The following is a 25,976-nucleotide window of genomic DNA, read 5'->3' as shown; positions in this document are numbered from 1 at the left end:
TCCATCCTTGTTATTTTTTTCTTCTGTCTCTGTGGAGAGAAACGGACAAACTGACTCTTTGAGTCTCAGTGGCTTCTATTTTCACTTCCTCCTTATTCTCTGTAACACAAAAGTAATTGGTAGGAGTGGGCGTGTGTGCATCTGGTGCAATAACTCCCCCCCCACCCCCCAAACCTCTACCATCCAACCCTACTCCTCCTCTTGATCTACCCAGCCCCCACCCTGTTGAAAGCTCATTAAAAGACCTGCTGTTAATGAGCTAGAGGGATCATAGAACTTCATTTTCATTAGGGGAGGGGGGCGGTTAAGGCCAGAGATGCTGGTGCAGAGGTTTTTACGCCCTTAAAATGGAGTCAGCAATTATCCCAACCCCTTGACACTTCCCACCTACCATGCCCACAAACAATAACCAAATTGCAGCCCCCCCTCACTTTCGTATCCTGAGAAAACCTTGTCGCCACTGTCCCATCACAGCTTGCTGCCCCCATCCCACAACCTGCCTGATGCCTTACACCAACTCAGATACAGTATGGCACACACACACACACACACACACACACACACACACACAAATTACATTACAGCATTTCTAGACAAAGCCAGCAACATCACAAGGATGTAAACAAGGAGTGAGGGTCCCTAATCCAAACACTCACATTAAAAATTAATAACTCAGCGCTGACTGTGGTCCTGAGAGAAAGGACCCACACTGTCTAAGACAACATCCTGGTGAGAATAGATACATAAAAATAGTTTCAAAGGCTTTGTTGTGGTTCCCAGAATGAGAAACATAATAAATAAACATGCAGTGAAAGCAACAACAAGGAGAAAAAAAAACTCCACAATACAAAATATTTCACCTCAAGTCTTTATTGAGGCTCCTTGTGACATGGTACAAAATGGCATCAAGACAGCAGAGCAGTGTAGTTTTACAATAGCCAGTGTTCAGTGTAAAGGAGACGAAGATGAGGGCACGTAACAGTAACGGGCAGTTATTATCAATAACAATATTAAGTATAGCAACAGCAAGAATGTAAATCTATGTACAAAATATAATCCCTGAACAGTTATACTGCGCTTATTTATAACCATTCATTACAAAAACACACATAAGAACTTGTTTTCCCTGACAAGTAGAAATCATATGGAAACAGAAAATTATCACAGTAGTCACAAAAACATTTGGTAACACTTTACTTGAAGCTTCTGCCCTGTTACATCTGTTAAATGAACAGATTTCCCTATTCTGGCCACTATAGTCATGCTTAGGACACATGACAGGATAGAAGGTTGAAGTAGAGGCTGTTTTCTTTTCTCCCACACACACACACACACACACACACACACACACTTTTCCACCCAAGTGCTCTCTTGGCAGCTTTCCACAAAACTCTACCAATCAACTGTTTACTACTGCACCCCTCAATGCTGTAGTTCAGCAATGATCCCCCCCAGGTACACAATCACTAACATGCAGCATCCATAAATTATCAAGAATTTAAACACAATAAACAAAAAAGAACAGTTTCAAATGGCTGCAAAACATGCATGAACTTCAAGCAGTGCAGCATTTTACTAATGTAAACAATGAAACAGAGACATTACCGTCACAATAATAATAATAATAATAATAATAATAATAATAATACAAACCCGTTTCACATGTAGGTAAAATTCCAGTTTTTATGCATAGAAACTAATCGTGGAAAAAAAAAAACATCAGTAGATAAGACTTGAGTCTCCTTTTACATATAATATAAAAAAAAACAAAAACAGAAAATGATCCGAACACACTGTCACAAGTCAGGAGCACAACCTTGCTAGGCCTTGTGAGCCCTGTAAACATTGTGTTAAGTGACAAGTGTTGTGACAACCAAGCGCCTTTAAAAAGAAGAGTCTGAGAAACTGCAGGCAGACAGTGTTTGGATTCATTTCACCTCTGTGTCTGTTCAAACATCTTTAGTCTTTAAAAGGTCTTCTCAAAAGAAAACCAGCAACATCTAGGTAGCACATTGACCTGTCTCCATCTGCTGTGAACATTAAGATTGCTCTATTGCCAAACTTTTTTTTTTTTCATTCAATATAATCTGTCCTCTGTGTTATCTCACAGTATCTGCCTCCACCTGTCCAGCGGGTCACCAGAGAGATAAATCACTCGTCTTTTGCATCCTGCACTGCAACATGGTGATCAGCTTCCTGTGTCAGTGCGGACTGTAGCGGCTGCACTTCCTGTTCGAGAGTTCTGGTAATCTCCCTGTTGAATGTCATGGCCTTGTTTTGCTCTGTGGTCTAAACAACTGTAGGCACTTGGTTTCAACCAGCAACTTTGCATACAATCATGAACAGCTTGGCTGCTATGTGTCTCATCGGTGCTGACAGAGAGGACGGGATCCTGTCTGCTTCTTCTTTAAACTAGACTCCAGTTTAACTTGTCAGTTTTCTAATGAGAGGAGGTCTTTTTATTTTGAATGGGTGAGTTAAATCCTATCGAGTGCTATTTAGCTTTCTAAAGGTGAATGACACCAGCTCTCAAGGGGCAGAAGTCATAGCTAAACTCGCTTCTGCATTACCCTCGGGTGGGAGATCGTCCACTATGGCTCGATTCCCTCTGTTCTCAACATTTTCAGCTTGGCTCTGCCCTTCCTCCACCCCCATGATTTTCACTGCATCAGTCTGGATTTCGCACAGCATTTCTGTCTTATCCAGACTCGCTTCATCCTCCTCCATTTTCACCACCACTGCGTCTTCTTCAGCCTTTACAGCAGCCAAGGTGTCCGCAGCGCTGGCCTGTGCGTATGCTCCCACGCTGGCGTGACTCAGGCCATGAACTTTCTTCAGGTGTTTCTCCAGAGTGGCGTAGACGGTGAACGGTACTGCGCACAGCTGGCACAAAAAGGAAGCCTTAGCTCCCTGGGCACCGTGTGTCTTCATGTGCCGTGTTAACTTGGAACTCTGAGCGCAGGCGTAGTTGCAAAGGCCACAGCGGTAGGGTCGCTCACCTGTGTGGCTGCGGCGGTGCACAGTCAGGTTGCTGCTATTTCTGAATTGTTTACCACAATACTCACAGGCTTCGTCCTTCTTCTTCTTACCAGCTGAAACAGCAGTGGTACTGATAGTGTTCCCTCCACTGCTAACACCTCCCCCTCCACTCCTCCACTCGTTCTCCCTCTGCCACTCCTGCACAGCCTCGCTGACTTTGGCTGAGCTCCAGTCCTTTTCCCTCTCTATGCTCTCTCCTCGTTCGTTTTCCCACTCACCAACACCTCGCACCCTGTCGCCCATTTCTGGGCGTTTGGGGGTGCAGTTGCCACTAGCAATACCGCTCTCCCCGCTTCCCCCCGTTTCTCCACTCTCCAGTGAACCTTCAGAGGGGCTGGCACAGGGTGAGGTGTGCTGGGGCTCCCCCTGCCCCTCTGCTTCCTCCTCTCCTCCATCTCCCCCCTCTCTCTGGCGCTGATACAGCCTCAGCACTTCCCTGTCTGGTGGTCTTACCTGTGAGGTCAGCAGCATCAGGCCTGAAGCTATGGAAGGATGTTTGGGCAGGGCCAGTTCCAGCTCAGAGGGGCCCTGTGCTCTCACATCTGCACCCAACATTCCCTTTCCTAAGTTTCCAGCTGGCTGCATCTGAAACCTTGCTCTCAACCCCTGCCTCCCTACATCTTCCTCTATTACGACCATCTCCACAGAGTCATACCCACTTCCTCCACTTCCAGCCTCCCTATGATGGGACCTTATGTGTCGGGCCAGCTGGCCGCTCTGGGCAAAGGCCTGCCCACACACACCGCAGTGATAGGGCCTCTCGCATGTGTGAGTCCAGCGGTGGGTGGACAGAGCGCGCAGGGACTGGAAGTTCTGGTCACACATCTCGCAGTGAAAATCAGTCTGAAGGGCACCAGTCTGGGAGAAGAGAGAAGCTGCGGGTGGAGAAGAGGATGGAGAAAGAACCAGGCCTTCAGGAGAGCTACCTGTGGTGTTATTATTCCCCTCTGCGAGCTCTCTGAGCCGCACTGAAAAGTTCAGGGCCTGCAGGTTGCTGGAGGAGGTGGCGTGTGTCTGTCGGGAGCGACTGAGGCGCACCACAGAAGGCTGAAAGGCTGAGGCAAGAGCTTGGCTCAGGTGGCGTGGGTCCAGAGTGGCTGCAGCAGCTTTATGCTCTTTAAGACCTCCTTTTCTTCCAGCCACATCTCTTTCATCCTCCTCGTCCTCTTGGTAGATGCTGAAGGAGTGCGTGTGCTGAGCGTGCTGTAACAGCGCCCATGCAGATGGAAACACGCCTTCACACTGCTGGCAGGTGAAGTAGGACGGCTCCTCTGGCACTGGAAAAAAAAAAAAAAAAAAAGATAGACAAAACCGAGTTAGCAATTTTGATTAATTGATGTTACTATATACAAAGTAAGTATACATAGTATAAAAAGTTCTGCTCTTCTGAAATGTCTTGACGCCTAATAGTAGTAAACAAATTAAATAAGGTAAAGCGAGATTAAATCATGCAGTGAGTGATTTTTTTGGCCACTCACTTCAGGGGAAGACAGGCGATATGGCAAAGAGTTGCCTTTGCCAAAATTAACATTTAATCGGAGTCAGGTTTGTGTGCACCTAATGAGCATAAGTACAATATTCACATTACTGTAAGCCGCATTTTTGGTCTCCACCACCTTCTGATGTGGCTCTTTAGTTGCTGTAAGCTTCACACTAACTTAGTTTGTTGGTGGTTTGCAAAACGTGTTATGTACAGTAGGTTTTTAGAGCTGTGGGAGAGAGAGAGAAAGTAAAGTTGCAGGCTAAAAATCAAAAACAATGAGTTTAAAGAAGCCATAAAACACCATAGAGCTGAGGGGAACTGTAGGGTTAAGCGAAAATTATTTGTGGTTTCATCACTATGAGAGAACTCTTTCACATACAACTAGTCATATGATCCCTTGTTAATGTAAAAACACTGATCAGAGCTTTAAAGTTATAAAGCCGAACAAGAACATCAGGAGGGTAGTGCAGGCAGACTGATACAGACTCAAATAAAAGTAAGGTGAAGAAAGGAGTCAGGTGATGAAGATGCGAGGCCCAAATCATGACAGAATGAACAAAACAAGGAAAAAGGTGTTTGCAAAAGTCAAGAGAGAGAAATCTGTAAACTGGAAGGCCAGCAAAGAGGCAAGCCGTGTCACAAAGTACATCTGGAGATATTTTTATATGTGGATAGCTTTGTCTCCTAAATGAGAGCCACTCTCCAATTAAGCTGCAAATTGCTAATTAGCAGAACGTAGAAAACGAATGCTTTATGCAAATCAGGCACTGACTCAGCCTGCTTGACAAATGAGGCCTTTCTGCATAAATCAAAATTGGAGAGAAGATCCTCAAATTGAGGGGGAAAACAGTATTTTTTTTTCTTTTTTGGAGAGGTTCAAAGCCGACTCTGGTATAAGCCTCTTTCATGTTTCCTCAAGTCAAATCTGTCTGTATTTTACTTGGGGGGGGGGGGGGACCGAAGATGAAAAAGAGAGCAACCGTTTCTTTCTCTTTTTCCCCTCTCCCGCCTTCTCTCTGTCTGGAGACGAGAGGAGTTCTGGTGTTCATGTCCTTTAACCTAGCCCGAGGAGAAACCCAGGAGAAGTTGAAATACTTCTTTAAAAAAAAAACAGGGTGAAGAGAGAGAGCAGGAAAAAAAGGGGGGATAGATAGGTAGGTCAGGGCTCAGGAGATAAAAGAAAATGAGATAAAAAAGATTATAATGTAGAATAGGGGGCCAAGAGACACCACGAAAATATGTCACCCCTTTGGATTGTACTTGAGACCCATCCTCCAACCCGAGCCCTTCTCAACACTAAACTCCCCCAAAACCCTTCCAATCTTTCCCTGGGGGGGGGGGGGGCTTTTGTCTCGAGGTCCTGGAGTGAAACACAATACCCAGCCGGTTTCTCTTTCCTTGCCTCTCTCCCCTCTCACTCCTCGCCTTTTTTTTTGGGTAAGGATTCCCATTTGGCCCGGGGTAGCACTTGAATATTAAGCAGAAGCAATAACTACTAATTAAAAATGCAGATTGGCTGGGAGCACTAACGAGCAGCAGGCAGAATCTCTATTCCCTTGGGATGCGGGGGGTGGTGGTGGTGGGGGTGGGAGGGGGAGGAGGAGGAGAGCAGTGATGGAGGGGGGGAAAATTGAAAGAGGGCAAAGTGAAAGTGTGTTGAAGATTGGGGGAAGAAATAAAGGTGGTGGTGATGGTAGGGGGGTGTTGGAGATGAGGGAAAAAAACAAACAAGGAGAATAAATAAAGAGGAATGAGACAGATGCACGCGGCTCTTCAGTAATCCATCCCACTCAACCCCCTTCTCTGCGCCTGTCTCTCTTGAATACAGAAAATAGATGGAGGAGCTATCTGTTGTGGGATAACTGCTTTTTCAGTTCTAGTCATCTCAGAAGCTTCAGATGCTCAGTTTCCCTCCCACAGAACAGCTCGCCACTCAAGCAAAGCAGGACTTTCTATTACTCACAAGGCTGCAGGTTGCCCAATTAAAACTGCCCTTAGCTCCTTTAACATGCAACTACTCAAACTTTCCATCACAACTTAATCACTATACAGCAAGAACAAAAATCTGCGCGAGAATTACAATTACCAATGCCAAACAAATGCAACCTGCATTCTCTAATAAAACTTTAATCCAAACTTATCCACTTTTGCATTATTCACGTTCTGCCATGCCCTTTCTCCCCCTGCCTCGTGCATGTGTTAGGTTTGTTGTATAATCCTGCGGGCACCAAATTACCAAACTCATGTGTTCTCTGACTGTGAGCAAGAGACTGAGCAAGAGATGAAAAAGAGAGTGAAAGAGAAAAACAAGAGAGGTTGTGGACAAACGGAAATGGTGTGCACACTCGTCCCCTGAGCGTTGAACAAAGGAAGGAACTACTAACTTGTGCGTACAAGACAGTTTCAATTTATGTAAAGGGGCACTCACACCAACTGTAAGTGTTTTACAAGATGCTTGGACCATTTGAAGTTATGTTAGGACATCCTTACACTATGCAATGTGACCTCCAAATCCATTTCACCTTTGCATGGAAAACACAATAACTCTTTTTCATCTCAAACTTATTGTTAGCCACTGCATATAAAATTTTATAAAAGGATTTCAATGAGAATTCATGAATTGCTGATTGACTTGTGATGTGACCCCATACCGTGACATTTAGCAAGACCATCAGTATGTCTGTTGTCCCATATTCAAACTCCTTTTTTGAAAGTTATAAAAAAAAAAAGAAGAAGAAAAAAAAGCAGCAGAAACAGTGAGAAGAAAAACAGACCGTTAAGAAATTTAGTGCTAATTGAAGGTACTGTTTTAGGAAGAGTGAGAAGAGATGGGATTGATTAAGAAACAGAAAATATTAAAACCACTGCAAGAAGAGGATGCATGGGATGAAGAAATAGCAGGAGGAAGGATGGGATTCCCAGGAGCTCAGGTGGTTTCGGCCCAGGGCAGAACAGTGGGAGATGGCTGACGAGCTGCAGATGATGCAATGTCCTCGGTTACAGTGTCATGACAGCGAGGAGAGCTGCACGAACACATCCACTCCTCTGACCAGTTCAAAACTGCAGCACATAGCTACAACCCCTAAACACCTAAAACCCTTTTCTGAAATACGTTATACAAACTAAAACGTGCTAATGTGTTTGTTTTTTTTAAGAAGACGTGACCTCCGTCCTTGTCCAGTGGACAACAGTCGAGAGGGAGAAACATGTTTACCTGGCCATTCCACCTCAGAGACTGACACAGTCAGGGAGATGGGAAGGAGCCCTGGAGCTCAGGTGCTCAGTGTGGAGCCCTCTGGGATCCCTGGTGCCCTCGGAACACTCCTGACGCCTACCCTATCCACACAATTAGCCTGTGCGTCACTAACTCACGCAGGTCTGCTGATGGCAACGGCTAGCTAATGAGCTGGACTCGGGAGGGAGGGGGGGGCAGTTGTTAAACAAAGAGGAGGGTGGTTGAAAGAAAAAAAAAAAAATACAACAAAAACAGAATCACTAATTAGCAACCTGCTTTCTTTTTCCTGCTTTTTCCTCCGAGTACTCACCTGCTTTGCCATGCTCCTCGGCCCAGACTCTGTCCCTGGCTGCCCCTCTCCTCAGCTCAATGAAGCCTGCCCCCAGCTCGGCATTGGTGACACGCTGCTGTGCTCGGTTGGCTGGTGAGCGCGGTGTGGTGTTGATACTTAGGCCTTGGTTTCGGGAACGGCAGCCACCCTGTTTGTGCTGGATGAACGCAAGGATGTGGGCGAGGGGGAAGGCCTGGCTGCACTGGCCACAGGTCAGGAGGTCACGACCCTCGTCAGGAGTTTGAACTTGTGGAGGAGGAGGCTGGTCCTCTGATGGCCCCATGCCATCCGAAATGTCAGTGACATCTGAGAAACATGACAGGCAAGAGATATGTGAAATAAAGTGCAGACATTTTTTAACACTTATTTTAACAGAGAAGCTAACAGGAGTTCCAGGATGAGCCAACAGCTAAGAGACAGACAAGTACAGGTCATTAAACATTAAACAAGGATCTGAGCACGGCCGTTTCCATCCACTAAATGAAAGCTGCAACAAAAGGAATGACTTATCATTTAGTCAATGTACAGAAAACTTAAAATATTTGTTTTCAGCATCATTTTCTTTGCCTTTGGGATTTGGAGAGTTTGTCTCACAAAACACCTGAAAACGTCAATGTGGACTCTGACAGGCATTTTTTTTTTTTTACACTTGGCTGATATTTTGTAGACTTGTTGACTTATATGGAAAATAATCATTAGTTGCAAAAAAAAAAAAAAGAAAAAAGATCTGTTTCACGACATCTAGTATTGATGTGTGGAACCAAGATATACGACAGTGTCTGTAAAATTGATCATAGTTTCTGTGATGGTCGAGATGATTGAGAGGATGGTATTACTTTCATGCATTCTCCAAAAACAGGTGAATGTGCATCCACAGATCATCTGGCATGAATCCCAGAGAAGTTGTTTATTTGCTGATAAACTCCATCAAAGTGCCATTTAATGCAAAGAAATAAAGTAGCACAAAAAGTCGTGTTAGACCTCAGTGGAACAACAAACAGGCGTGGTGATTGAAAGTGCTAGTTTCAGTTGTAGCACTAGAGCAACGAGGCCAATCTGCTCAACCAGAACTGACCACTTCCTTTAACTAACCCAAAACAGACCAACTCGCGTTGACAATGGATGCTGGGTACACACATAGCTGGACAGGCATTCATCTCCGCAGAAACATAAAACTTTAGTTGATATGAATGCACTGACAGACCAAATTATTGAACTCAAACTGCACAAACACGGCTGTCACCTTTCACTCTCATAATATGTTGCCCTACCAGCCACAGGCAGCGGGAGTTTCTCAACAGGAAGTGGATTGCAATAAAAGAGAAAAAAAGACTGAAGGTGTTTGAGATAAGAGCAGCCCCTGAGCTTGTTTGTGCTTACAACCTTGTACAGGACAACACATCTGATGCAATGTTAACAACTTATGTGGTTTGCACTTTCTAAAGTGTGCACCCAGGTAGACAGTGGCAGGAACTGAGGAGTGGACAACTTTAACCAGAGAAGAGAGCCTGTGTAAACTTCAGTTATTTCTTAAAGTCTCAGCTCAGCCTGGGAAGTGTTCTGTCTGTGTGTGTGTGTGTGTGTGTGTGTGTGTGTGTGTGTGTGTGTGTGTGTGTGTGTGTGTGTGTGTGTGTGTGTGTGTGTGTGTGTGTGTGTGTGTGTGTGTTTGTGTCTGTGTGTGAGAGAGGGGGGGGGGTCAGTAAACGATTGCTCAACGAGGTCATGGGCACACCTTGATGCCTGGGCTTGATCCACCTGCCTAGACTAGGCCACTAGTGAACAGGACAGGTATAGACAGTACAGTCTGAAGTCGGATCTCGCCAGTTGTTACTCAAAAATGTCACCTTTCCTGTTTCAGGCTGCTCTGTTTGTGCAGACTTGCAAGGCGCGGTCACACACACACACACACACACACACACACACACACAGAGTGAGAGAGAGGGTTGAGTCAGGGCCTGTGGTCACACCAGACACGCACTACTGGCCTTCAGTACAGGACTGTAAAAAACAAATTGTGTTTAATTTTCTCTCTTTTTTCCTTTGAAGCGTTACAGGTTTCTTTGTGGGAGGCTCTAAGTTTGAACATTCCGAACAGGATTTAGTGTGAATCTGTAAAATCTGTCTTCTGTAAAATATTTAGTTTTGCACATTATGTATTTGGTCAAATATTAAAAAAAGGTTTTAATATGAAGCATGATGAAACCAGCGCTCCAAACAGGTGATGTGCAAAAATAAAAAATAAAAAACAAACAAAAAAACAGAAAAAATTGTCCCTGACGAGCCTCAGACTGAGCGAGAAACTTGATCATCGTCTAACCTGGAAATATTAATTATCATGTTCGGACCTGTAGCCTCTGAAAACAGCGTGCCAGTAAACCGGTCCTTCCTCTATGAATACTGGCCATCAGGAAAAAACATGACAGGGAAATCATACGCTCTGAAGCTAAATATTTACCTACAACGCGCGCATAAGGGATTAAAATACACCGAATATTGGGATTCAAAATGCAGTTAGTGTAAACACAAATTTACTTTAAAAGCTCTAGGGAAGTGTTTGTGTTTTCATGTTTATCCGATATCTTCTCACTGTATGAATTCATCTATGGTAACCGCTGCCAGCGCGTAACCACACCATGTGCGTAAACTGGTGAAAAAACAAAACAATGACCTGAATTTATTAAGGTTTTTATCTAAGAAAAAAAAACATCAGCTTTGTCCACAACCGTCTCATCGTGCCCCAACATCGCCGCTCTCCCCTTAGATTTACCTTGAATTGCACTCAGGTGCTGCGGTTTGCTTCCAAGTTTGCGCCTGGACATCGCGGCGAGCGTTCGCTTCGTGTTTGGCACCTTCTTGGGTCCCAAACAGCAAACCCTCCTAAAGCAAAATCCGTCCAGCTGGTCCTTCTCCGATAAGTTGACCGAAGCCCTAACGGCGGGGACAGACTGATAAGACTGGATGGCCTCTGCGTGGACTCGCACTGAACAGTGAAGAGAGCGTTCAAGTTCACGCTGCTTCCCCGCAGCCAGCGGAGGGCAAAAGGGGGCATGGGCGACTACAGGCACCGCCCGCCGCACAGCTTCAGCGCCTCTGATCCCGCCCTCCTGACTTAAGACTCAGTAAACACGCTCTTCCACCACTTTGAAGCTTTTTCTCTTTTACGCACTTTCTGGTTATTACCAAGCGTCAGCTCTCTCTTTTAATCACGCCTGATACTGGAAACACGCGTCAAGTTCCTCCTTCGCCGATCCGAGGTTTCCACAGGTGTCTCCAAAACCAAACCGGAACCATGTGAACAATCATTTCTCCTTTTCTCGTTGAGCACCTGTGACTACCATTTAGCCATAACAACACATGGCTATGCACCAGAACTCAGTAGGACGCTGCAGTAGAGCGTCTACAAGACCTGAGATTTGCCGCCCTCTGCTGGTATAATTGGGCACTGACCGTGTCCCGAAGCACGTTACTTAATGGAATAAGAGTATATGTTGTATGCAGAACATTGTATGATTGCTTTATTAAATGTGTTTATTCAGAATAATTTTTAAACAAACGCCAGGGAAGGAACATGTAAATATAATAAGGGAAAAAAATTACCAAAAAAGTAAATAATCTCAAAGTCAGTTTTATTTATTCTTTTGCAATTAACAGTCCACATTACTGAGAACATTTTGCCATTTTTAACCAGCTGGCTGAGGAAAGAGTACAAAAAGAGCAGTCAATGCTTTTAGACAATACATAATCTTGATTTAATCAACTTTCATAAAGATGTCTCAAATTAATGTTTATAAATATCTGTACACCAGTTTATGTCACCTGGTAAACTGGTCCTTAGAGTATTTATTGTTAGAGAAAAGTTCACTGAGGGAGAAAATTGTGACATGAGAAAGACGATGTAACTATTAGTTAAGATATTGCTTGGTACATTAGATTGTGAAGAAACAAATGTCTCCAGACAAGTCTAAAGCAACGAGGACTGTTCGGGCAGAAAAGAAAAGAGCATGCAGAAGAGAATCAATTCATTTAATAAAATGAGGTTTACTAGATGAAGTAAAAATGAAAAGGGGACCAAACGGCTTTGTTGAACCAGTCAGCTGTGTAGTTAGTGAAACGGTCTAGGTTTGAAACCGTACCAGAGAAAATACATGCTCAGGGGTACATTTGTTGGTGATGAATCACCAATCACCCTGTTCAGAACTTCTTTAAGGGCGGTTTTCTTGGACAAAGTATGTTTGACAATGACACAGTTCTGCACTTTAGAATGATACTTTCCACCTCTCAGCTCAGTATCTGTAGTATGGACTCCGTGATCGAGATCGTGACCTCCTGAAAGAAAAGATAAAGAATAAAACATGACATGAAGATAAACATGAAAAAATTGAATAACATTTTCTCCACACAATTGCAACAATCTTAAAGAATCTTAATTCAGTGCTTAGTAATGCTTTAAGATACCATTTCTAAGTAATGTAAGGACATTTAATGACTCCTGTACACAAACTAATGTACTTAGTGTTATAAACCTGCTCCTATGCACTACTTTAAGTGAAACATTGTGTTTATGTCCATTTATCATAGTTTAACAAAAATGTTTATTTTTATTTTTTACAAACAGTACTGATATAAGAATTACAATTTCTTCATTATCAAATTGTTTTATGTTACTCAAAATTTAAAACGGGCTAAAGTTGGAATTTTAACAAATGTAACTAGAGTCATGTGTGAGTAGAGCCAGAAAGAAAAAAAAAAAAATCATCTGGAACAATATGCACAGATCAGACAACATTAATACCAGCTGGGGGTTACAATATGGTGGTACACACGTGTCATGGGAACAGTTTTATACTATTCATGATCTACAGGTGTCTGAACATAGAGCATGACAGCTTACTCAGTCAGAGTGCCCGTGCTGACTCCTGTCCACCTGTACGTTAAAACCCTCAAGTGGTATTAACATTGTGGTTGATCTATGTACAGTAACATGCAACGTTAATTTATAAGAGCTACAATGATGTGGTTTTACATTTAGGCTGAGCAGTATAAGAAATTGTAAATCAGGAAACACCTTGTTTGCAGAGTCCACCTTACATATTGTGTTGACCAGAGATCATTTTACTAATTTAAGAACTCTGATCAAAACATTAGATTCACATCTTAATATAATGTGATCCAAAACAACTTCACAACCTAATGTACCTAATGAAGTAGCCAGTGAGTTTATAGGAAAAACAATCCATATGTTGTGATTTGAGTCTTACATACTGGTCTTTGTCTAACAAGTGTCTCTGAAGATTCAAGATTTAACACCACAAACATTAGCATTAATAAAATGAGCCTTTAAGATTATCTATGTGCGTTAATGTGGACAATGGAGAAAATTAATTTATTCTGCTTCTTTGGAAATCTGCAGAATCTTGTGGTTTCTCACATACCTCCTGTGTGAGTTGTATTCTCGGCCTGAGGGACAGAGGACACAGAGCCGTGATTAAAACAACATGCCAGAACATATAAAAGTATTTTAGTATTAGATCCACATGGCTTTTTGTGATCATAAAAATTCAAGTCTTACCATATTTAGAAGGGGAGGGTGAGTGGCTCTGTCGGCCGTACTGCCTTTCCCATTCATCCCTCTCTTTCTCACGACGCTCACGCTCCCTATATGCAGAGCCTCAGGGTCAGACTGTTGCAACACATATACCAAATACCAAACAGTCCAATTACCACACACACACACACACACACACAAACACACACAAAGCCCTACTTCATGCGTATCTTGCGTGCCATGGCTCGTAGTTCTCCCTCTCGCTCCTGTAAGATAAACACAAGGGGGAAATGGAGGATAATACAGACTGTTTCTCCCTAAATCTTAAGTACAAGTGCACCACACATGCAAACACAACACACACAGACACACACACTCCTACCTGTCGTTTGTGTTCCTGCTGCTGGATTTTGACTTGAGCAGCTTTTTTATCCGCCTTGGCTGCATGATAGGGAATAAACACAGTAAAATAAGAGGGGGAGAATACAGCATCAGCTCCACCCCCCAATCTCTGTCATTTGCAAAACTTCACAAAATTTGCAAGTAATAAAATAAAATTTTAGAGGTCCGTGCTGTACGATTTTATAATTTGTCCACAAACTCATATCCTCTGCATTTATACTCACACTGCTTGTTCAGTGCTTTCTGCATTCGTAGCTTTAATCGCTCCTGGGGAGTCATCTTTGGCTGCAGGTGACACAACTGTATTAGCACATCTTTTCACAGCTTAACAAGAGTGCGTGTGTGAGAGAGAAACAGATCAAAAGATACTGTACTGTTATACAATTTTGATACTATCTCCTTATTGTACAATTGCTGTGGGAGATAAAAAAAAAAAAGTCAAAGATAAATTAATTACAGGATGTTTGTTGAGTCAACAAGCTTGAAATCTGCTGGCTGAAGACAGCATGCGAGTGTGTCAGAGAGTGTGTGTATGCACAGAGGCACGCTGCTGGTGTAGGATAGTTTAGTAGCAGTTACAGTAATATTTTATATATATGAATATATGCACTCACAGACACTGCACATACGACGACTAAAGAAGAAGAGAGTGGTCAGAAAGTGAAACAAGAGCAAGTTCAGGTCCGGTGAGCTCAGGAAAGTTCAGAAAGAGCCAGGGGCATTTTGTCAAAGACACACCCATCATCGATGGGCCGTTTAAACCTGGCCAGGCAAGAAAAACTGCAGGTCATAACACCGCAGGCACGTTTAATTGAAAAGCAGTTTTATAACTTCCAGTGTATGTCTGTTTGACTGTTGGAACATATTCAAATACTTTCAGCACGAAGAGAAGTTTGTTCCCTACCGCAAACGACTGGCCAAAATGTTAAGAGAATATAACACATGCATTTGTTATTTAATCGTAAAGGAATAGCTAAAAGCTCAGGAACTAACTGTACACTAAATAAGAAGCTACCAAAAGCAGACAGTACCTCTACAGCTTACTAAAATGTTTTATCTGCTTATTAAAGTGTAATCTAAGGAGGTGCTGGCAGGCAGATTTGGTTAATTTTGGATGGGGCCAAGCAGATTATCTTCACACTTCACACCCACATTTATCTCAGCCCTCAACTAACCAAATAGCTTCATATTTTGCATACAGAAATGACAATTCTATCAATTTCTTTAGGTAATTCTCAGCAAGGCAGGAAATAAGTGCATTTCCTATTAATATAACTCTGATGTAGCACAATAAACATTACATTTTAAGAGTCAGTGTGCTCTGCCACTTGTTAAAATAAGCCCAAATACAGCTGTCCAAAGCACACCTATTTTGTTTTTCCTTCAAACACTTAAAACCGGGACTGATTCATTAGTTCTTAAGACACCTGGTCACAGACCACCCCCCCTCCAAAAAAATAAATAAAAATAAAGCATTTTTCTTTCTCTTAAGAGCTATTAATGTGCAATTTGAAACTACAAACATATATAAAGACAGTGCACTCTCACACCCACATGTATATGTACACATACTTGCACCATCCAGACTGAAAGCACTATCAAGACAGAGGATTTCACAGATTGTTTGCTCCAGACAGAGATGGCAGCATTAAGTCAGTCATTTGTCAGTGTTGGCAAGAATACTGTAATGGTAATTTCAAAGAAGGTGCAGGGCTTTCACTGTAATATACGTCCACTTTGGGGGCGGGAGGTGGGGCAAGAAAAGGTTATTTTATTCTCTACATCCCAGTCTGATGGACAACCATGTCAGCCTGTCAGGGATGAGGGAGGCGTAGGCTTTAGCAAGAAACCCAGCTAGATCAAATTCTTACTGACTTTGGCAGCTCCCGTCTCTTTACCACCCGCAGTATCAGGCCTGGAGAGAGGAAAGGGGAGAGGAAGAAATGCAAAAGACAAAAAGCTAAGGTAAAAAGGACATCTTGATTTACATACAACCATCAACTCTTTCACACATTTTAATTCTCAGGGGTTAATAAACCTTTAAAAAAAAATTTTACCTTGCAAAAAATAAAAATAGATTTTTCTTTTTTCTGGCTAAGTTGTCCTGCCCTTACAATATTGTTGCAATACTGTTTTTAGATTTTTTTATGGATTCATGTCTTCATAGCTTAGGTGCACAATAGTTCCTTTAGAATTGCTCTTCTTCTAAATTCAAAATCTAAAAAACCAGTAGTAATTACTAAAACAAACATGTTTGTTAGAAAGCAATAAAATTCAATTATTTTTGACTCGTTTCACATAGTAAATCGTCAATATCCAAGTTTGTTTTGTTTTAAAGCCCATTAAACTGAAAACACTTGTCACATGTCAGAGTAAGGTAAGGAGCTTTGATCAGTTATGGTAAAAGTGATTCTTTTGATTAAAAGTACAGTAAGATATGATCAATTATACAATTGTTTTATTTACCCTTCTAACCAACACCTTGAATCCCTCAGATTTTATCTATATCACCTAAGTCAGAGACAAGATATTTTTCCCCAATGTGAAATTGTGCTAATTCACGGCTTCCTGCAATGACAAAGATTTCTTACTTTCTTAGCTTGTCAGAAACAGTGGTAGTAGAGGTCTGGGCCCCTCTGTGAGCAGGGGAAGGACTGTGGTTTGGGCGGCTGGGGGAATGAGAGGGGCTGTGGCTGCCACTGTCTTCCCGCCTGTGGCCTCCACTGCTCCGACCCCCCCGTCTAGAACTGCCCCCCTGCCGTGAGCTGGAATGGGATCTGGCAGAAAAGATGAGAGCAAATTTCACTAATATATACATTTTTAAATAATGTCCTCTGGAGACAGTGGGCACCAAAGACTACCTCGTTCTCCTCCGTGCTGAGTATCGTCTCCGGTCTCTGTCACGGTCCCGTTCTCTTTCTCTGTCATTGGACCTGGATCGTGTCCGGTCACGGTCACGTCTCCTCCAGGATCCACTTCCTCCATTCCCGCCTCTGCCTCTGGAGTGAGATCTGGAACGTCGTCTCGACCGAGAGCGGCTCCGGGAACGGCGCCCATCCCTTCCTCCCCTTCCTCGTCGGGCTCGGCGTGAACGGGATGAAGAGCGTGAGGAAGACCGCGACGGGGAGCGAGAGGACGAGGAAGGGGAGTGACTGGAGGATGACCTTCGTCTCCTACACAAGCAAAGATACAGAGTTTTAGAAACAACTCCAGTCCAGCACCTAGCCTATCTTAAGAACACTGCTGCTCTTTCTTTTGGAGAAATCATACTGATTCATTGTAATCTAAGGCATAAAGTGCAGATTTCTGTGTACTGACATTACATGACATGCAATAAATGTAAATGTATCTCCAAACTACCCAACCATTTATTATTATTATTATTATTATTTTTTTTTTTTTTCTCTATGTACATGCAATACTGAATATGTTTCCTTTGTCACCAGTGGCTATGAACTGATGAATTACTTGACTAATCCAAAATCTAATCCATCATCTACCATAAAAATCAATCAGTATTCTTTCTGTGTGAACAACTTTGGTCATTTCAATGAACATAAGCGCAAGAAGAAAACAACCATTGAAAAGCCAGGAGGACGGAAAGTTACCGACCGGGAGCCCCTGCTATGACCTGCTGGGTGCTGCAAGTTGGAGGGAGCATGGCCAGAGTGAGGAGCAGTTGTTTGAGTTGCTGCTGCAGCTTCATCATCACTGCCTCCAAAGCTGGTGATGAAGGTGATCTTCTCTGGACCTGGAGAACGGGAGCGGGACCGTGACTCAGAGCTGGATTCTGACTCTGGCCTAAGGGAAAGAGACAACATCTGAAAATTCAGTTCAAATACACAGACAACTTTTGAGAAGGAAAAGTAGAAAACTGTGAATCAACTAATACTACTACTACTAATAATAATAATAGCAGCTCACCGTTTATAAGGATCATAAGTTGGGCTGTCTCTCCTGGCATAACTGAGATAGAGAAGAATGATAATATAAGTGATAAAAGATAAGTTATAATAGATGTCTTGAGGTAATTTGACTTTTAATGAAGGAAAAGCCATTAATTTTAACATAAATGTACCTTGGTGGGCTGATCTGTCTACCTTTTAGTCTCTTCTCTCTGAACTCTCTCCTTTGTCTGCGAGAACGACGGCCCTGTAATGATCACACATCTATAAATTACAAAGTTGCAAAAAAATGCATGCTACAAAGACACAAATTCTTAAATGGTGTAATCTTACAGAGTACATGGCCTTCTCCGCCTCCAGAGCCTTGGCATGTTTGATGGCCTCCACTTCCTCCTTGTCTTTTCTCAACATCCTGATCAACAGGCAACATGCACAGAGCAGGACAATAACATATTTGTTACATTAAATTGTAAGCTGTGTCTTATTTAAGCTTTTCAACCACAAGACAAAACATTACAAGTGGAAAATCTTGCATTTTAAAAGTGCCCAATTGTTACATTCGGGTGATAAATAACAAAAACAGGACTTACGTGATTCAACAACTTTGTGGATGATATATTATATAAATTAAATAGCGATATTGGGGCTAAATGAGTTGGTTTTGGTCTATGAGGATCTTTGGGAAAGTTTATACTTTGTATTGGGTAGTAAACCCACTGTTTGGTCCCTGCTGGTTTCAAAATGATCATGACTCCTTTCCACCTGTACCTGAACTACGTCAGAGGATATTTACATAATCGTAAGCATTTCTCAACTGTTGACTGTAGTGTAGTTCCTGTTAATACTCTTCTCTATGGGGGACATTCGCCTGCAAATCTGGCTTTCCACTGACAATGAATCACAGTTACTAGCCCAAGCTTTTGAATCATATGTCAACCCCATATAAGAAGAAAAAAAAAAAAATCAGTAACCACACAAGATTTTTTTCTTACCTAACAAAGTCTCCTTCAGCCATTCCATATGTGGTCGCCATTTTGTTTATGTCCAAAACCTGTTCCTGGTTAAGTTCATCAACATCAACTTCCACATCTGTGGATATACACAGAAAACATGCCAAACCAAATTATTTCCTAATATTAACATTTAACATAAACCACTGTTGTTGTTTTTTAATGGTTTAACAAACCATAAACCACGTAAACCATTGGTTTACAACAGGTAAAGAAGCATAATAATATCAAGCTTATTTCCTCACCAATGTCTGGTATGCCCTCATCCTCTTCAGATTCACTGTTATCTGAATTTTCTTCATCTTTGTCTGACTGTGGTTCTGGCTCTGCCACTGTGCTGTCTTCATAAGTGTAACCAATTGTGGCCTTTTTCTCAGCCAACCTGTACGAAGGAAATAAAAAAAAAAAAAAAAAAAAAAAAAAACTTACAAATACATAGCTGCTTGGAATGTTCCAGTGAGAAATCAAACTGTAACATTAACATTTGTAAATACAAATGTGAAGCAGCAACTTTAAATGAGATACTTTTTCTTCTCGTCCTCATTAGGTTTCTGCAAGCCACCATACAGCTCATCCAGGTAGATCTGGTACAAACACTGCTCCTCGGAGACTGAAGGAGGACAGCAGGGAGGTTAAGAGTACAGCAGGGAGTTTAAGAGCACATCACAACTCCAAAATATACCCACTGAGGGCAGGATAACATACTATTAAAAAGATTAACAACACATTGTGGCACTGTTCATATATGATAGTATTAACAGTGGTGTGACAGCACAACTCCCTAAAATCAAAAGGCCATTCAATGTTATTGACAGCTGAGAGATTGAAATGAAAACATAACTTGACAGATAACCAGGCCTGGATTATTAAAAACTGTTACCAACACAATCAGATAGTTTGGGGAACAATACTTACTGTTAGCAAAGTCATTTTGCACCAGACCTCTGTAACGCTCGTAATTGCACTTTCTCTCCTCCATCTCCTGCTCTGGGGTGCTGAAGAGAAATGAAAGTACAGAAGGTTGTTTTTTTGCCCACTTATTAGTCACATCTCATCCGTCTTAAGCATTTCAGGCTTCTGCAGCTAAAACATCTAACAGTAATCCCATCAATGATCCATTAGATTAGAACATATAGAAACAACCAGGAGAAAACATGATGCATAGTAAAACACTGAGCAAAACCAAAGTTTCTCAGGAGCTGAGTTTCACAATGAAAACTTTTAATTTTTATTTTAAAATGTTTTAAATTTTAAAAAATGAATTAGGGGTATCATAGTTTACATACTGCACAATACAGTTAATTTATATTGAAACATCTGATTTTATCTGGATGTCAAAATTGCTACTAGGAATCGAGATTATGTTCATAAACACACTTATTAGTTGAGTAGAGAATAAAAATTACTAATTACTATTAATAATTAATTACTAGTTATTTTTAAACATCTCTTGTAACATATTTCTATGTTACAAAATGGTATTCTGATGTATTTATGACTTTGATATATAATAATCTGTGGAGAACACCTTAATGTGTTCACTATTATCTTATGTTTAACTAGTAGGCCAACACCATTATAGATTATTCACACATAACAGATTGTGCAGTTGAATGTGGCTCTAAACCATTTTAAGACTTACGTTGTGTTGAGCAGTGGAGGCGTGTAGGTGGGGATGTAGTCCAGATGAGCCCTAACATCAAACCGATCAATCATGTTGTTGACATCTCCTTGCCATGGCATCCTTTACACAAAACACAAGAGGAAAAGTCTGGTCATTGTGCATCTACTGTGTGTCTGTAATGACTGGTATATTTGGGGGTGGGGGGTTGTTTGCTTACATGTTGATGGGGCTCTCTGCAGCCAGTGCCACGGCTGGATCCAGATGGATCTTGTAAGCTCGGCCATGGACCTGCAGAAACTGAGCAGGATCTTTTTTCTGTCAACACAAAAATTGAGGCATTCAAAATATGATAAAAATGGCACTTTATGCATTTTTTCAGATGTGATGGATTTAAAGAACCCTATTATCCAAAAGTCTCATGGACTGTCCAAGTTGGCCATGTACTGAATGTGCACCAGACACTACTTGGTAAACTTGGTGTTGCTCCGTACAGCAAATGTCTGTATTGTTAATTCCCATCTTTCTTTTATCTTATTAGACGGTTGCATGTTCTTTTTAGTGCTGTAAAGCAAAGTGCATTAAAAAGGAACTTTCTTGCTGTCCAGAGATCAATATGTTTACTTATACCCCCCGCCCCAATTAAATAGTATGAACAGAAAAACTTCCATGTCTACTTTGTGGCAAACTAGTTATTACAAAGTGCACAAAAATGTTATTTTGTGTTTTAAAATAAAGTAGATTGTAGCTGACATAATCAGCTGCCTTGAGGCAGGACAATGCCATTAATCTGGGACGTGAATGGTTTATTATGCAGACCCTGAGTAGTTTACGGGACTGTTGTAACTAAGGTTAGTCAGCTGACTTTGGCTACTTAAAGGATGTCTTCACTAATATTCAACTTGCTTCTTTCAGTTCTTGTTTGAGTAGTATATGTAGAAACTATTAAACTTCCCTCTGACTACCCTATATTAAAATCTCTCTCTACTTCTAGCTGAAAAATGCTTTCAGACAGCATCACTTGGAGGAATCTTCAGATCAGATTATGTTATCTTGTTGCTTACACTATAGAGTTTGTAGTCATGGTCATGATGTCATATAAACTCCTAATGATGAAAAACTCCTATGGGTGATGTCATCTGGAGGAGTTTTTCAGCTAGAAGAAGACATATTTTGTCATAGGGAAGTTAGAGAGAAATTTAAAATCATTGTTGTAAATTTACACCCTAAACTAAAGCCAACAAAGATAAAAATTGGTGAAGTCGCCCTTTAAGTAAGTAAAAATCATCTTTCTCTGGTAATCGGTCAACAGTGGTTGCATTCACTTGAAAAAAAACCTGGTTACTGGAAATCTGTGTATACGTGCAGCAAAAGCGAAAGCAGATTTCTCCTCCACCTCAACCTATTTTGGAAGCCTTGCGCAGAGATTTTAAATGTATAGTGACAAAACCCTGCTTTCTCATTTGGTTTTTTGTCTCTTTCTTCCTCTCACACCTGCTGTGTTGTCACATGGGGATTGAGAGGAAGAAAGCGGGGACACACACAGTGAACTGTGTGATTTAAAATCTGGGGCAGACTTATTTAGACTTCTAAAAGGAACTTTGCATTAGGTACATTTTAAAAAAGAAGGGGCATCACTTCAGAACTGATCTGTCTGTCATACAGCATTTCACTCAGCTGTTCCTGTGCCTGTCTGAAGAGTATTGTTATGCACATGCACTTTTTGAGAAAGTCAATTAGAAACCTCCTTATTAGTATACATGATAGAGAAATTGGTGTTCTCCTGCTGGGGAAAATTGCCTTTTAGTAATCCCCTAACCCAGCTTCAGAAACTCTCTTTCCTGTTTACATGACAGTTAAGAAATCCGCTCTCCAGAGAAGGGAGACTTTAAACACACCCTGTGAGAGGGACAGACTGAAATGAAGACACTATACATTGTTCTGAGCTTTAAATTTTTTTATAAAGAGATCAGTTAGTCTGTGGTGGGGAGCTAAAGCTAGTGAGCTAGCTAACAGCTGTCTGTGGGGAAATGTCTCATCAACAGCAACACTGCAAATAAATAAGCATTTATGAGTAGACTCAGTTTCTGTCCTGCCTGTGCTCAAAATGATCATTGTAGTGGTTATGCTCTAGTTTGCTGACGGTCCATGTGTGGGATAGCACTTATTTGCATACATGTTTACATTATTCTTGCTCAAGTCTTTTGAACATGTAGGTCTGGAAACAGTAATGCAATGTTTTGGTCATTTTCATTTGTTATGTGAACTATACACAATATTACATTGAAGAAAACAACAGTCTCGCTTACTCAATGAAAAAATAATAACTCTAATTCCCTAGTTCTGAAAGGTGCTAAATAAATTATTGGTATTTAGCTGATGTAAGTAAATTAAACTGAATCGAAATAAATCGATTCTGGACTGTGTGAATCAAACCTGAATCAAGAGATCAGTGCAGATATGCAGCCCTATCCACGTCTGATGAGAGGCAAGTAGAAACCATAAACAGACCTAACATCATCCAATACAGTGCTATTGACAGCACTCAACTTTTTCCACATTTTGTTATGTTACAGCCTTATTCCAAAATGGATCAAATTAATTATTTTCCTCAAAATTCTACAAGCAATACCCGATAATGACAAAGGGTAACTTTTTTAGTGTTGAAAATGCTATTGCAAACTTCAGAGTAAATAAATTTAGGCAGCTAAAACAAAAAGCAACAGGCAGAAGTAGAAACCTAACAGCTTTAAATTTCGAACCTAGAAAAATCAGATTTTCCGAGGGTTGCTGCCAGGGATTTACAATGTAGTGACTCCATGAATTGCTTAGCTAGATCATTAAGTCGCTTACTATCTTCTCATAGTACTCCCGCCGACGCTCGCCTCGGCGTTTGTAGTCTACCATCATTCCACGGAGCTTACGCTCATGTTTGCGGGCCTCCTGCCACATGACGGCTCCGCTGGGGGTGGGGGCGCGGCGGGGCACGGCTGCTGCAGAGAAGCAAAGAAGAAAATATGCATGAAAGACAGTAAAGAAAAAAACTCCTAGCATTAAAATGACAAGAAATGAGTGACAGCGACAGATGTCCTAAGAGGGCCAGATGGAAGACCTATGTGCAAAGTATTTTTTTTAATGTATATAATCAACTGGGGAAAATTACATAGTTTTTTGAGATATATATATATATATATATATATATATATATATATATATATATATATATATATATATATATATATATATATATATATATATAGATAACTTCTTGATAACATGCATAATTGACATGCATAATTTATCAGAACTTATTCTGTTTACAGTAGTTATTCATCACTAAAACACACTGTTCGGGCAAAAAAGGACATCACCTGGATTTAACTAAGAAAATAGCTAATAGCCTTCCATTTTATAATTACTGTTGTTTATCTTTGGAACATGAATATCAAATGCAAAAGTTATTAAAAACTAATATTATTGCATGTCATGTGAAACCATGTGGGAAGGACCACTTTAATACTAATGTTTATATTAATGTGTTTTTGGGGTATATTTGCCATGATTACTGTCCTCACTGAAGATGTATTAAAAACAACGCAAAGCCTTTACTTTGATAACTTTTAAAACATATTAAATAACAAAAAAAACGTTTTTTAAACATACTGACTTCTTAATGTAACTGCCACAATTTCATGTCACAGACAAAACTGTGTATTTACTTACCATGCAGACGTTTTTATTTAATCTACTAAAAAGGTGTTTTAAATAAATCGATTAATTTAAAATAAATTGATTTACCTTCCTAAATAAATCAATAAATACAAAGGAAATTTAAAGTTATATTCAAATCAACAATTCACTAAACAATATTAAGCCAGAGACATTTTGGATGTCACTGCCAAATATAAAATTCTAGTTACTGGTAACCAATTTCTTACTTCCACAATTTGTGACTTCATTGACCGTAACAATTTAGCCTCGTTAACGCCAATTATAAGCTAACGTTGCTGTAAATTACTAAATATCGACATGTTATTGAGTTTTAGAGTCATGTTAACAACATCTTCATCTTACGGAGATTATTGCTTTGCTTCACGCTAGTAGTTGAACTATAGTAGTATCTTAACCGTCAAGAGCTAAAGAACTAACACTAACTATATAATAAAGCTACTCGCGCATACCACCGTTTTTCTATTTCAAGCTATTTCATTCGCACCTTCTTTTAGTAATTTTTTTGCCAACGAGGATGTGTAAAATGTAATGTTTTGAAAAGTTATCGAGGAGTTTGTTAGCATACACACCGGCCCTTTATTGCGCATGGAGCCAGGGCCTGGGTTAGCATTAAGCCATGTAGCATTACGCCTAGCTTAGCTTAGCTACTCTGCAAAGACGTTAGAAACCATGCGTGGATGCCGGCCTCGTTAACACCTGAAATTCAGCGGCATACTACATTTAGAGTCGATTTAAATGTAAGTGTACCTGTTTTACTGACCACCAACACACACTCGGATTGTTTTCGGTCAGCCAAAGACGATGATAGCGGAGCACTACACGCCTCCTTCTGCTTCGCCTTCTGCGAACTGTTGGTAGGCGCATTAACAAAACGCTGCCTGCGGGAGGCACTGCGCGCGTTTACAACTAGCAACGGCGTTTTTTCTTTAACAATTTCATGCAAGAGTTTTACTTATACGATTTTGAAGCATCATAAAAGAATATATACGAACAGCTTCATCACTGGGACTATAATGGAAACAAAGACTCTGAAGATCTTATAATTCAAATTTCACACTGAGATTCAGTGTGAATCTCAGTGTTTATTGTCATATGCACAGACATAAAGCATGTTTCCTTGCACAATGAAATTCTTACTTTGCCGTCCACACTAAATGTCATACAGTAAAGTAAAATAAAAATAGAAAGGAAATAAAATAAAACGAAATTAAAAAATAACAGCAATAAAGGCAGCTTTATTAGAAACTGAAAAAATAAACTCCATGAAATGCTCATTAGTTGAACTTACTTTGTCAAATAGTTTTGTGTATTTAGGTCAAACATTTATTGTGTTAGTCGCCACATACCCGTTTTCAACTATTTCCATCAGTTCACCCGTCGTATCATTATTTTTAGTAACACGAAACACATTTGCATATTAAATCCATAGTGAAGACGGACACTATTTAATTACATTTGAAAGATGAATATCAATCATATGCGATGATGCTGTAATAACATTTTTTTTTTTTACCAATACTTATAAAATACAGTATGTTTGAATTTTTGCCTCAAGTCGCCACAAGATGTCCCTGTAACACAAGATCTAGTGTATTCCCCAACTTTAAGGTCCATCGTTTGGATATATTCCTGCTGAAAAAATAATACCTGTGTCTCCAAATACAATTTTATGA

General features: G+C 40.8%; 2 protein-coding genes across 5 annotated transcripts; both read right to left on the bottom strand.

Moving 5' to 3' along the window:
* Positions 1–854: 854 nt before the first annotated feature.
* znf296 (zinc finger protein 296) lies at positions 855–11,378 on the bottom strand. Its single transcript, XM_067506965.1, is given in 6 exon segments — positions 855–4,316; positions 8,068–8,394; positions 10,856–10,928; positions 10,931–11,048; positions 11,050–11,104; positions 11,107–11,378. Coding segments are annotated over 6 exon segments (2,391 nt in total). The 5' UTR covers positions 11,138–11,378; the 3' UTR covers positions 855–2,529.
* Positions 11,379–11,697: 319 nt separating this feature from the next.
* clasrp (CLK4-associating serine/arginine rich protein) lies at positions 11,698–25,181 on the bottom strand. Of its 4 annotated transcripts, none has more exons than XM_067506966.1 (21): positions 25,051–25,181; positions 23,425–23,564; positions 20,792–20,889; positions 20,593–20,694; positions 19,866–19,945; positions 19,476–19,560; positions 19,196–19,332; positions 18,933–19,029; positions 18,274–18,352; positions 18,114–18,187; positions 17,960–18,001; positions 17,648–17,836; positions 16,897–17,208; positions 16,627–16,812; positions 15,911–15,950; positions 14,260–14,320; positions 14,016–14,074; positions 13,853–13,899; positions 13,658–13,743; positions 13,521–13,545; positions 11,698–12,414 (listed from the first exon to the last, which is right to left on the bottom strand). In XM_067506966.1, the coding sequence occupies exons 2-21, from the start codon at positions 23,521–23,523 to the stop codon at positions 12,372–12,374; spliced, it is 1,941 nt and encodes a 646-aa protein (XP_067363067.1). In that variant the 5' UTR covers positions 23,524–23,564; positions 25,051–25,181; the 3' UTR covers positions 11,698–12,371. The 4 variants fall into 4 exon arrangements, 3 of the variants coding, with proteins under 3 accessions (XP_067363067.1, XP_067363068.1, XP_067363069.1); XM_067506967.1 differs by having other exon boundaries at positions 23,425–23,561; positions 25,051–25,176; XM_067506968.1 differs by lacking the exon at positions 25,051–25,181 and adding an exon at positions 21,636–21,727.
* Positions 25,182–25,976: the final 795 nt, after the last annotated feature.

The sequence above is a fragment of the Channa argus genome, chromosome 6 (assembly GCF_033026475.1).
Source record: "Channa argus isolate prfri chromosome 6, Channa argus male v1.0, whole genome shotgun sequence".
NCBI classification, from domain to species: Eukaryota; Metazoa; Chordata; class Actinopteri; order Anabantiformes; family Channidae; genus Channa; species Channa argus.
The sequence above is the reverse complement of the archived record's forward strand: the minus strand, read 5'-3'. Positions and strand labels throughout refer to the sequence as shown.